At 35.1% G+C, this 12,535-nt stretch overlaps 1 protein-coding gene across 1 annotated transcript; it reads left to right on the top strand.

Moving 5' to 3' along the window:
• Positions 1 to 448: 448 nt before the first annotated feature.
• Positions 449 to 12,060, top strand: LOC308689645 (membrane-spanning 4-domains subfamily A member 12-like). Its single transcript, XM_081363475.1, has 6 exons — positions 449 to 559; positions 1,927 to 2,107; positions 2,283 to 2,393; positions 2,485 to 2,559; positions 8,733 to 10,100; positions 11,339 to 12,060. The coding sequence occupies exons 2-5, from the start codon at positions 1,952 to 1,954 to the stop codon at positions 8,901 to 8,903; spliced, it is 513 nt and encodes a 170-aa protein (XP_081219601.1). The 5' UTR covers positions 449 to 559; positions 1,927 to 1,951; the 3' UTR covers positions 8,904 to 10,100; positions 11,339 to 12,060.
• Positions 12,061 to 12,535: the final 475 nt, after the last annotated feature.

Here is a 12,535-nt window from a genome sequence, read left to right as displayed (position 1 = left end):
CTATTCATATAGATCCAGCTTCCTCGCTTCGTTTTTAACAGCATACTAGAGGTAATGAATCTGGCTTATATGCCTATAATTAACCCAAATGATACAGTATGATGCTAAATTTGGTCAATTCGTTACTTTTTTTTTTTTTAGAAGTCTTGAACTACTGATTATTGTGCCAAATTTGTTCCAAATAAGGTAAGATAAATGGTTTTGACTGTGCTTATCATTGTTGTGTCACATGTTTTGTACAATATTTACAAGTCTGTTTCCAAACCAACATGCAGATTATATAAAATACAACAAAGACAAATTACGCAAGATTTAATTGAATCTTCTTGTTATTGTGAAAAAAAATGTATATAGGCTAACAGTAGTGCGTCAGGCTTGATTTCCTGGAAACAGTGTGTAGCTTTCCCACCCCTCCTAACCATCTGAGCTCCCCCCACCTTAACTTTCGTTCTGGGAAACAATATTACACCACAGAAAGCGTTATCTCAGAGGAGTGAACTATAAGAAGACACAGCAAAGTAGGAGAAACCAACTGAAGAGTGCATTGTTTCCTCCCCAGGTAAAACAAATTAGATACTACTTTTATTTAAATTCTTATCTTTGCATTATGTCTGCATTTCTGCTGTTATTAATTTTGTTAAATGTTATTAAAGATTAGTTTTACTTTGTTTGGTAATGTATGGATTTATAACGGCAGTGGGGCACTTTTGTTAAATGCTTTAAACCCTTATCTGTCACCAGCGTTTTTTTCCGCATAGAACATCACTATTCAAACTTAAATGGTTGTAATTCAAGAATGCTGGAATATAGACATATGGTTGGTTTTGTTTTTAAAAAGACATTTGCCAGATTATTGTAGAAGTGAAATAAATTATGAAAGTTATAGAAGTTTGAGTTTATTAAAATGTACAATCTTAAAATATAATTATTTATATTTTATATAGAATATATATTTTACAAAATATGTTTTATTCTAAAACTGCAAGAAAATCAAAGCCAAAAATCTGAACAAGTTGTGTTCCAAATTTTAGGTTGGCATCTAAAAAAATAGCTTTCAGTAAGATTGTTTGGCCAGTACCAGACTTTTTCACTAGATCACAGCCAAGCTCTATTACTGACCATATAAGGGCACCTCCATTTCCATATATGGTTTGAGTGATCTGAACCATATATTTCCATAATTTTCATAAAATTTAAGAAGTAATCATCCTATCCAGAAGTAATATGGGTGGTTTGGCAGCATTTACTTTGTATTCAACCTATAAAGTAAAGCAATAAAAAAATATGTATGTGCATTATAGCTCGCCAAACTGCATATCAAATCGAGAATCCATCATTTTTTTCTGTATATTTAAAACATTTTCAGACTTTTTTTGTCTCATAAAATTGAATTGGTGTTATCTTTTGAACTCTTGACATGAAAACAAACTGAGGTTTTTACCAATCTTTCATGATTTTTCATGTTTATCACTATTTCAAAATAAAGGCCTGAACACACCTAATGAGAATGAAATATTCTTGTTGCAAATTGATAAATTACTGCTCATCTTTTTTTAAACAGTCACCAAAAATGAAAACTAGAGATTGTCAGCTTTCAAATAATTTGTTAATGTTACTTTAGGTTTTAACTAAGATGTTATTGTTTTAAATATATACTGGCAAATGTCCCACCTGTGAGATGGTGACAGCTGTAGATCAGTTTAAACATGAGATGTTTGTAATATAATATCTGTGAAGAGTTATTCTAGTTACCAATAATTCTGACACAATTGCGTTCATAAGTGTTTCCAGAATATGAAGACCACAGATTGTTTATAAAAATATAAACATATAATATTTTAATAAATACACTGGTAAGATTATTTATGAAAATCTATTTTATATTCTTATTATTCACATGTTTTTACATGTCTTGTTTTTGTACAGGTCAATTTCAGATTCAGAAAGAAGAATGTCTAGTACAGTCATTCCCACAAACTCGTCGCCGCTTGTCATCCAGTTTCAGGCCCCACAACAAACGGCTCCAGCGACTGTTTATGTGCCACAGACAGCTTCAGCTCCTCAAGGACTTCAGGCTTTCCTGAAAGGCCAACCAAAAGCACTTGGGGTGAGACGTCTTTCAATAATCAATTTTTACACGTGTGAAAGGTACAGGAACAAATCCAAAAAAGCAGAATTACAAACATTAACAAACTGTTGTGCAGATCTGGCAACCCTGCTCAGCTAATAACTGTGAGTCACTATTCCCCTGCAATAAGTGCCTGTTTTCTGGTCTTCCTCAGACTGTCCAGATAATGATCGGTCTGCTGATTCTCCTGCTGGGAATCGTGTCTACAGTCAATCCAGATTCCATCTTTGTCTTCAGTGGTATTCCTTATTGGGGATCTCTCATCGTAAGCAAACAATATACAACTTAAGTACAGTCTGTCTTTTCTAACACAAGCTAAATATTCTAACAGAAGAATCCTTTCTCTCTCCTCTCAGTACAGTATCGCAGGATCACTCTGCATTTCTGCAAAAAATGAACTCCATGGCAAAGGCTCCTCTAGTTTGTGTATGGTATGCGCACATCATTGTTATTTTCAGGGGTCCAAGCACCTAACTTTATTTAATGTAAGACTAAACCAACTGCCCAAAACTGGATGAAAGTAAAAGTAGTAATTTCTTTCAAAAAAAAAAAAAAAAAGAAAGAAAGAAAGAAAAGAAAATATTACTGAACCCAAAACATCATATGACACTGAAGACTGAGACAATATTACTGTATTTTTGAGCATGCAGGCCTGATGAGCATAAGAGACATCTTTCAAAAACATTAAAAGTACTAATGTTTCCAAACTTTTAACTGGTACTATATATATATATATATATATATGTGTGTGTGTGTGTGTGTGTGTGTGTATGATATGAAAACACCAACAAACACTCACAACACTTCACTTTTTCCACATTTTGTTATGTTACAGCCTTATTACAAAATGGATTAAATTCATTATTTTCCTCAAAATTCTACTAATAATACCCCATAATGATAACATGAAAGAAGTTTGTTTGAAATTGTTGCAAATTTATTCAAAATAACAGTGCATGTCAGAGCACAAACCAAGCCATGAAGTGTCTGTACAGCTCTGAGACAGGATTGTGTTGAGGCTCAGATCTATTTTGGATTAAGCCTATAACATAACATAACATAACATAACATAACATAATGTGGAAAAAGTGAAGCGCTATGGATACTTTCCGGATGCTCTGTAAATGGTTAATTTGATTGACTATGCATAAAATTCATTATATTCTCATAAAGATCAATGAAGTCTAATCAAAATCTAATCATTTTGCAAAGAAATCTGTGATCTCCAAATTACCTTTAGTTTTACATGATACAGAAAACATGTCAAGTTGCCAGACATAAATTAATGTATTGCTATTCTTTTAAAATGAAGAGACAATATTATTTGTCTGTTGTAAAATAGTACATAGAAGAATAGTTCCACACACAGACACCCGTATTATATTTAAAAATTATAAGACTTTTTTTATATTTGAAGAGAGATTTTGCCATTGTATAATTGTATTGTCTTTGTGAGTCATTTGTACTTGGACCCGATAATGGCAACTTTATTATTTATTTTTATAGTGCTCCATATATATTGTTTCATGATCTGTTTTAACACACTGATTAAAGTGCTTTCTAACTATTTATTTTATTTTATTTATTTATTTATTTGAATGGGACAATGCATACGAATGAACATAGCTTTTCAGCGACGTACATATGCCAAAGTTAGCCCCCAGGCTATTTTACATTTGTAGTCCCAAGTGAGGTCATCAACAATACCTAGTGACACAGCTAAACAACTAATTTAAACATGATTCGACTTAATTTAAAAGACACTACAATTAACAACCACATGTAAGAAATGCCGCAACTAGCAGACAGGGCATCTAATATGGCATACTCATATGACGAACACACACATATACACATACACAATAAAGTGCTACTCAAAGTGCATTAAGTGCATTATTAATTTCTTAAAGTGCTATTAGATGCTACAAAGTACTGGATCTAGTTTGGTATACATACATACACAAATAAAATGATACAATGAACCGTACCCATTTATCTAAATTACAACAATTATCATTAGTGGGCACATACTTGATTTATTTTAAGCCATTGTTTAAGTTGGTTCTTAAAACTGGGGAAAGTCGGACTTTCTCTCACAGCAACCGGTAATTTGTTCCAGATCTCTGTCCCCTGAATTGATAGTACATATTGTCCGAATACTGTACGTCTGTGAGGCACCACACAGTCACCTCTCGTGCAGGCCCTGGTTACACTTCTGCCTCCGCCCGTTGTTTTCACTTTAATGTAATCACTTAGTGGGGGTGGGGCAAGACCATGTAAGATCTTATATATAGCACATGCATATTTGAGCTTTAAGAAATTTGCAAAGCTTAGTAAGTTATATTTTTGTAATATTAAACAGTGATGATATGAAGGTGGTTTCCGATCTAAAACCTTTAGAGCTTGTTTGAAGAGTGACTCCATTTTTTTGAGCGTTGTGGCGTTTGTGAGTGACCAGTTTGTAAAACCATATTCAATATGAGAAAGGATCATAGAGTGAAGAAACATTTTGGCTACTTCATGTGACAGAGAGGGTCTGATATATCTAAAGTTTGCAAGATTAAATTTAACAATTTTTGATAAGTTTTTTATATGATTTTTAAAAGACAGTGTTGGATCTAATACAATGCCAAGGTATTTGAATTCGTATACAATCTGTAGTTCTTCTCGGTTTAAAAATATATTTGAGCGAGTCATATTAATCTGCCGCTTAGAAAACATCATACAAACAGTTTTTTTAGGGTTCAGTAGTAGACATGATTTAATGAGCCATTCCTGTACACGGCTCAGTGCAGATGTAAGTGACTGAGAAGCTTCTTGAACAGTTTTTGCATGTGTAAAAATTACTGCGTCATCTGCATACATTAAAATATTGATGTTTTGGCATACTGTAGGCAGGTCGTTAATGTATAAAGAAAAAAGAATAGGTGCAAGTATGGAACCTTGAGGAACACCTACTGGACATTCTAAATAGAGAGATTTAATGTTGTCAATTGAGACACAGTGTATTCTATTGGCTAAATACGAGTTCATCCAGCTGATAGCTTGTTCGGAAAAATTGAAATGTGTTAATCTAGACAGGAGCATCTGATGATTGACAGAATCAAATGCCCTTTTCAAATCTAGAAAAACAGCACCGACAACAGGATGAGTGTCTAATTACGGAAGCCCTGAACCGCAAGGTGAGAAAAAAAATAAAGAAAACTTATCTCGTTATTTCGACTTAATAAGTCGTTATTTCGACATAATATCTCGTTATTTCGACATAATATCTCGTTATTTCGACATAATATCTCGTTATTTGGACTTAATAAGTCGTTATTTCGACATAATAAGTCGTTATTTCGACATAATAAGTCGTTATTTCGACATAAATATCTCGTTATTACGACATAATAAGTCGTTATTTCGACATAATATCTCGTTATTTCGACATAATATCTCGTTATTACGACATAATAAGTCGTTATTTCGACATAATAAGTCGTTATTTCGACATAATATCTCGTTATTTCGACATAATATCTCGTTATTTCAACATAAATATCTCGTTATTTCGACATAATAAGGGGACATTCTAATATGCATTAAGCTACATTTAGCGTTCTTATAATGAGTTTCTATGGGAGGAAAATGCTTAACGTCAAATTAAACGCTTTGCGTTCATATTCTGGACTTATCTGATTTTTGTAGTAGCATATAGCCTACTTTATTATGATTTTAGTATCATATTGATTAATAAATGCACGCACAATTATCCTGAACTTGATAAATGTTGCAGATATGTTTTAGGCTACTATCCACAAACAAGTTGCTTTCAATTATGTGTGCAAAATTCAGAATTCAACGAATGTCCAGCAATTTGTACAAATAGAGACATTTTTGTGTATAAAAGACATTTTTGTTTTATTTTGTATTAGTGATTATAATTTGCGCGTCCATTTATTGACGTCTGAGTCGATCTCATTTGAGTGTATTCGGCAATTTGCTTAACGTGGAATTAAACGTGTATATTCTGAGCTCATCAGATTTTGTTGTACATATACTTTATTAGTATGATTATTTACTGTGTTTGGTCTGTTAGTAAATATGTTAAGGTTTGTATTCATTTCGATATGCCACTAGAGGGCAGAATAAGACCGGGAATTATAGAATGCATTGTAGTTATGTTGACCTACTGTTTTCATAACACTGGATATTCTACTAATTTATACTTTTCTAAAACGTTGCATATTAATGGCAAATAAATTATTTGGCAATTACACATAGTTTTGTGCTAGTTTTGTTGTCAGTATTGCTCTTTCAGCCAGCTTGATAGTTTATCTATTAGATTGGTTTATTTGTTAACTTTACACAACTCAATCGCAGATAGCCTATTTTGCTTCATGCTTGGTCATTATTGGCCAGATCAGAAACTATGTTTTACTTGACTTGGCTTGCACTGCCTTATACCACTACTGCGGCTGTTATCATTTTTATTATTATTAGTGTAATTGCCAAAGTCAATTGCCATTAATATGCAACGTTTTAGAAAAGTATAAATTAGTAGAATATCCAGTGTTATGAAAACAGTAGGTCAACATAACTACAATGCATTCTATAATTCCCGGTCTTATTCTGCCCTCTAGTGGCATATCGAAATGAATACAAATCTTAACATATTTACTAACAGACCAAACACAGTAAATAATCATACTAATAAAGTATATGCACAACAAAATCTGATGAGCTCAGAATATACGCGTTTAATTCCACGTTAAGCAAATTGCCGAATACACTCAAATGAGATCGACTCAGACGTCAATAAATGGACGCGCAAATTATAATCACTAATACAAAATAAAACAAAAAATGTCTTTTATACACAAAAATGTCTCTATTTGTACAAATCGCTGCACATTCGTTGAATTCTGAATTTTGCACATTTGAAAGCAATTTGTTTATGGGTAGCCTAAAATATCTGCAACATTTGTGCGTGCATTTCTTAATCAATATGATACTAAAATCATAATAAAGTATACTACAAAAAAATCAGATAAGTCCAGACTATGAACGCAAAGAAACTCTGTTTTACTTGACTTGGCTTGCACTGCCTTAGCCTAGCACTACGGCGACCTTTATTATTATTATTATTATTAATAATACTCATATTAATTTAACTATTATTGTTGTTGTTGCACTGCATTCGTTGAATTCTGAATTTTGCACACATAATTGAAAGCAATTTGTTTGTGGATAGTAGCCTAAAACATATCTGCAACATTTATCAAGTTCACGGATAATTGTGCGTGCATTTATTAATCAATATGATACTAAAATCATAATAAAGTAGGCTATAGGCTACTACAAAAATCAGATAAGACCAGAATATGAACGCAAAGCGTTTAATTTGAGTTAAGCATTTTCCTCCCATAGAAACTCATTATAAGAACGCTAAATGTAGCTTAATGCATATTAGAATGTCCCCTTATTATGTCGAAATAACGAGATATTTATGTCGAAATAACGAGATATTATGTCGAAATAACGAGATATTATGTCGAAATAACGACTTATTATGTCGTAATAACGAGATATTATGTCGAAATAACAAGATATTATGTCGAAATAACGACTTATTATGTCGTAATAACGAGATATTATGTCGAAATAACGAGATATTATGTCGAAATAACGACTTATTATGTCGTAATAACGAGATATTTATGTCGAAATAACGACTTATTATGTCGAAATAACGACTTATTATGTCGAAATAACGACTTATTAAGTCGAAATAACGAGATATTATGTCGAAATAACGAGATATTATGTCGAAATAACGAGATATTATGTTGAAATAACGACTTATTAAGTCGAAATAACGAGATAAGTTTTCTTTATTTTTTTTCTCACCTTGCGGTTCAGGGCTTCCGTATCTAATGAATGTTTGACCTTTTCCATAAATACATTTACAGCTGTTTCAGTTGAATGATGAGCACGAAAACCAAATTGCATTGGATGTAAAGGGGAGCCGCATATATTTAGATGGTTTATTAGTTGTTTTGCTATCCATTTTTCAACAACTTTTGATATAACTGGCAAGATGCTGATTGGTCTATAATTATTTATGTCTAATCTACTCCCTGATTTAAAAATTGGTGTGATTGTGGCCATCTTCCAGTCTGGTGGAACAACAGATTGTTTGATTGATAAATTAATCATATGTGTAATGGGGCAAACTAAAGACTCTTTATGCAATTTGAAGAAATGTGTGTCCAATCCAAACTGATCCTTAGCTTTGGAATTATTTAACTCATCAAAGATGGAAGCCACATCTGGTTCCGTAATGTCTTTTATCATAAATATAGGCTGTGTGCAGTTTACAGGAGAAAAAACACATTCAGGTGAGATGAATAATTGAGATATTTCTATGACAGAATTTTTAAAAAATGAATTTAACTCAGACGCTAGAGTGAATGGATCTTTCACCACTACATTATTAATTTTAAGTTCAGTTAATTTATCTTGTTTATTCTGTTTGCTAGTTAATTTATTAATGCTTTGCCATATTTTTTTCCATATTTAACTTGTTTTTTTGTTTGTTTTTGTTTTCTGTCTATAGGTGAAAGGTTCACTTGGAATGAACATCTTAAGTGCTATAACTGCAGGCATTTCCATTATTATCCTTTCAGTGGATTTGTGTATAGGACATAATATCCGTTGCCGCTATGGATATGAATATAATGGATATAAATGTGATGGATATAAATGTGATAATTACAAGGTCTGTTAACAACTTTTCTTGTCACAGTTTTACTTGCATTTAATAGAAGAATTTAATAGACCTCTTAATGTTACTGATAATTTACATAAATCACGGCTTGATATTAACACCCGCCAAATGCGTGTGTATTTCAGCAGTGGCGTGTTACAGTCACTCCTACTAGCTGCTTCGGTGGGCTGAATTTTATATATACATTTTTTTTTAATTGTAGTCTTTTAAAAAGTCATCTGAAATAATAAACTAAGTGCAATGTATTAGTTTATTATACATATACAATAGCGACAGTGAGTTACACACAAACCCGCCTCTCCTCACTCACTCATTTCATTTGCTCCAGAAATGTATTCAGACACCTTCAACATTTCTCACATTATCAGTTTATTCGCTATAGTTTAGAAAATGATAATAATTACAAGAACTCAGAGTTATCAAATCAGTTGATATTTCACTGGTTTTGTCCATCCTTCTGTTAGACTGTCTCACAAATGAATTAGGTTGATTAGCTGTCATCTGGTAAATTTAAGTACACAATTACATAATACCAATTACCAAGAAATGCTTAATTTAGTTCAGTCTATGGTGTAAAAAGGTCGCATTAGCAATTAAAGAAAAAAACACTAAAGCAAAACATGGTCAGGTCAAAGTTTCTGAATAATTTGGTATCACTGTATGAAGAATTTTTGGATGAAGAATGTCACAGTTTACTTTACATGATGATTATAGTGTAGTTGCACCCACTTTGTTTGGTTTTCTGTAGCCAAATTATGAGATAGTATTAAAAATATCTATATGACAGTTTTTCCCCATGGTATTGTTAAAAATTGTAGCCTGTGAAAATGCTGAGTGGCTTGTAACTTCTGAAAACCACTCGACACAGTGGCTAGTGAGCAAAAAAGTTAACGTCAAGCCCTGTTTACCATGCAAGAAGGCTTTGACAATGTACGTTAAGTTTGATTTGTTATATTTCCATATGAACCTCAAGGATTGTACATTCTGCACTTGCAGCCAGCGTATGAGTGAGTAACTATCATTTATTTTATTGATATTTGTGCTAATGATGAGTGTTTTCTCAGACCCTCTTCCAGGGGATCATTTGTGTGTCCTTGGTATTGACTATCCTTGAGTTTATCATCTCCATCGTTCTGTCAGCATTTGCCTGTAAAGCCAATGCTTGTTCTTGTTCCTGCTGCTGTCCTCCACAGGTGAGTGATGCGTTCAGGGCTAGAAGCTGAGTGGCCGCTATGGTTGCTAAGCAGTTGCTAGGGTTTTCTGGGTGGTTGCTAAGACATTGCATATTGACAGAAAGACAGAGCACAGAGCCCTCTTCACCGCTGGTCCTATCCAGTTCAAAGCCTTCTTCATTGCTGGTCCTAACCAGCTCAGAGTCCTCTTCGCCGCTGGTCCTGCCCAGCACAAAGCCTTCACCGCTGGTCCTGCCCAGCACAAAGCTTTCACCGCTGGTCCAGTACAAAGCCTTCACCGCTGGTCCTGCCGCCCAGCACCGAGCCCTCATCGCTGCCCAGCACCGAGCCCTCTTCACGGTCCCTATCAGCCCAATCAGAGACTGTTTTTAGCCATCCTTCTTCTCCTGTACCCGGGACTTTCCCCAAGTATTTTTTTTGGGGGGGGGCCATATGCCTCCGTCCTGGCCACTCGAGAGACCACGGCCACCGGAAGGGTCCTCACCGCCGTGGTTGCCTGAGGGGACATCACCACCCTGGCCACCCGAAGGGTCCTCACCGCCATGACCACCCGAAGGGTCTTCTCCGCCATGGCCACCCGAAGGGTCTTCTCCGCCATGGCCACCCGAAGGGTCATCTCCGCCGTGGCCACCCGAAGGGTCCTCACCGCCGTGGTCGCCCGAAGGGTCCTCTCCGCCCTGGTCGCCCGAAGGGCCTGATCCGCCCTGGTCGCCTGCACTGCCTGATCCGCCCTGGTCGCCTGCACTGCCTGATCTGCCCTGTCCTGCCGCAGTCTCCAGGCCCTCTGCCGCTCCACGGGCCTGGCCCTCCATCCCGCCCCCCGGTCCGCCTCCACTCCACCACCCTCCTGAACTATGGGTTTTGTTTTTATGGGCGTCGGGAGCCGCCCATAAGTGGGGGGGTTATGTAATGATTTATGTCTGTGTTCCTCTGTCCTGTCCCATGTTTTGGAGTTCCCCGTTATGTTGATTAGTCTTCCCAGGTGTTTTCTATTAACCACGCCCCCTTGTTATCTTGTTTAGCTTGTCTGTCTGTGTATTTAAGCCCTGTGTCTTGTTTCAGTCTTTGTGAGTTGTTAACGTTGTATGTGGGCTGTTTCTGTGTTCTGAGTAACTGTTATTTTGTTATCTTTTGAGTTTGCTTAATAAACCTGCTCCACTTGGATTCCTGCTTCTGCATCTGCTTCAGCCGTGATTGTAACAGTGTGTGTACAAGAACTGATTAGAATTATCAATAAATAAGCATTAAAGCTGATGGCAAACCTGTTTTTCTTGCAGGTACCTCTGGTCAGTAACTCTTCCGTGAGTTACAATCCTGCAGTTGTTCCCCCACAATACAGTGAAAGTGCTGCTCCTAAATATGAATCTTAAAAAGTGGACAGAGCTGTGGTCCTGCCGCTGGGTTTGATGCTTTCACAGCACACACGGGTTCTTCCAGTGATTCAGGTCTTGTCCACACTAATACGTGTGGCATCTTTTAAATGCTGTTTAAACTTGTGACAATTTTTGATAAATAAAATTGTTGTTAAAAAAAAGAAAAATAATATTTTCTCTCCGTTTTGTCCTTCTGTCCACACTGAGATGCATTTTTATTAATGAAAACAAAGCATTTTGAAAATGTTCTCCAAAGTGGATAAATTTGAAAACGCTGTTTTCGCGTTGTAGTGTGGACTGTCAAAACTGAGGTTTTTAAAAAAGTTTAGTCATGTGATGCAAATTGTACCAATAGATATTCATATTTATACCAGTATTGTGCCTGTGTTACATCCCTTTTTGATTTAGGTAGGGGTAAGGGAGTATAACATTTAAATAAAGATGTGTGTGTAACACAATATGAAGGACAGGGCAACAAAAGGAAAAAGATCAACTCAAAAACTCTGCTCAAAAGTATTAATTTTTACAGTGCCTAAAGTGAAAGAATGAAGAGAAAATAATATTTACAAAATTTACACAGACAATGAGGATGTAACGTGCTGGAGAAAGCAGGCGAAGGCGAGGATCTATCTGCAGGGTTTTAATGAAATAACACATAGAGCAAATAATAAAGAACTGCAGGGATAAATAAACAAAACCACGAGAATGCCCGACCTAGAAGCAACCATACATGTACAACAACTGACAAAGTAACAAGTGAAACACAAGGGCTATAAATACACAGGGGCAAACAAGCGAGGCGAGACACTACAGGTGAATAGGGTAACATTTTTAACTAGCAGATATCACCATGAAACTTTTCCGTTGATTACTTACATTAAGATGAGAAAAAAAATGTGTTACAAGTTTTCTGTAATTTAATGTTTAAACATGCAAATTAGGCAATATCTAATTAAATATGCACTAATTTGCATATATTTTAAAAAACGAAATCTGAGTATTGGATAAAGTCATGTTAAATTTTTTTTTTTTTTTTTGTGTTCACATATTAGATGGGAAAAAAAAT

Source organism: Scardinius erythrophthalmus (assembly GCF_964197995.2).
Source record: "Scardinius erythrophthalmus genome assembly, chromosome: 4".
Lineage (NCBI taxonomy): Eukaryota > Metazoa > Chordata > Actinopteri > Cypriniformes > Leuciscidae > Scardinius > Scardinius erythrophthalmus.
Note: the sequence above shows the minus strand (reverse complement) of the source record. Positions and strands in the feature narration are given on the sequence as shown.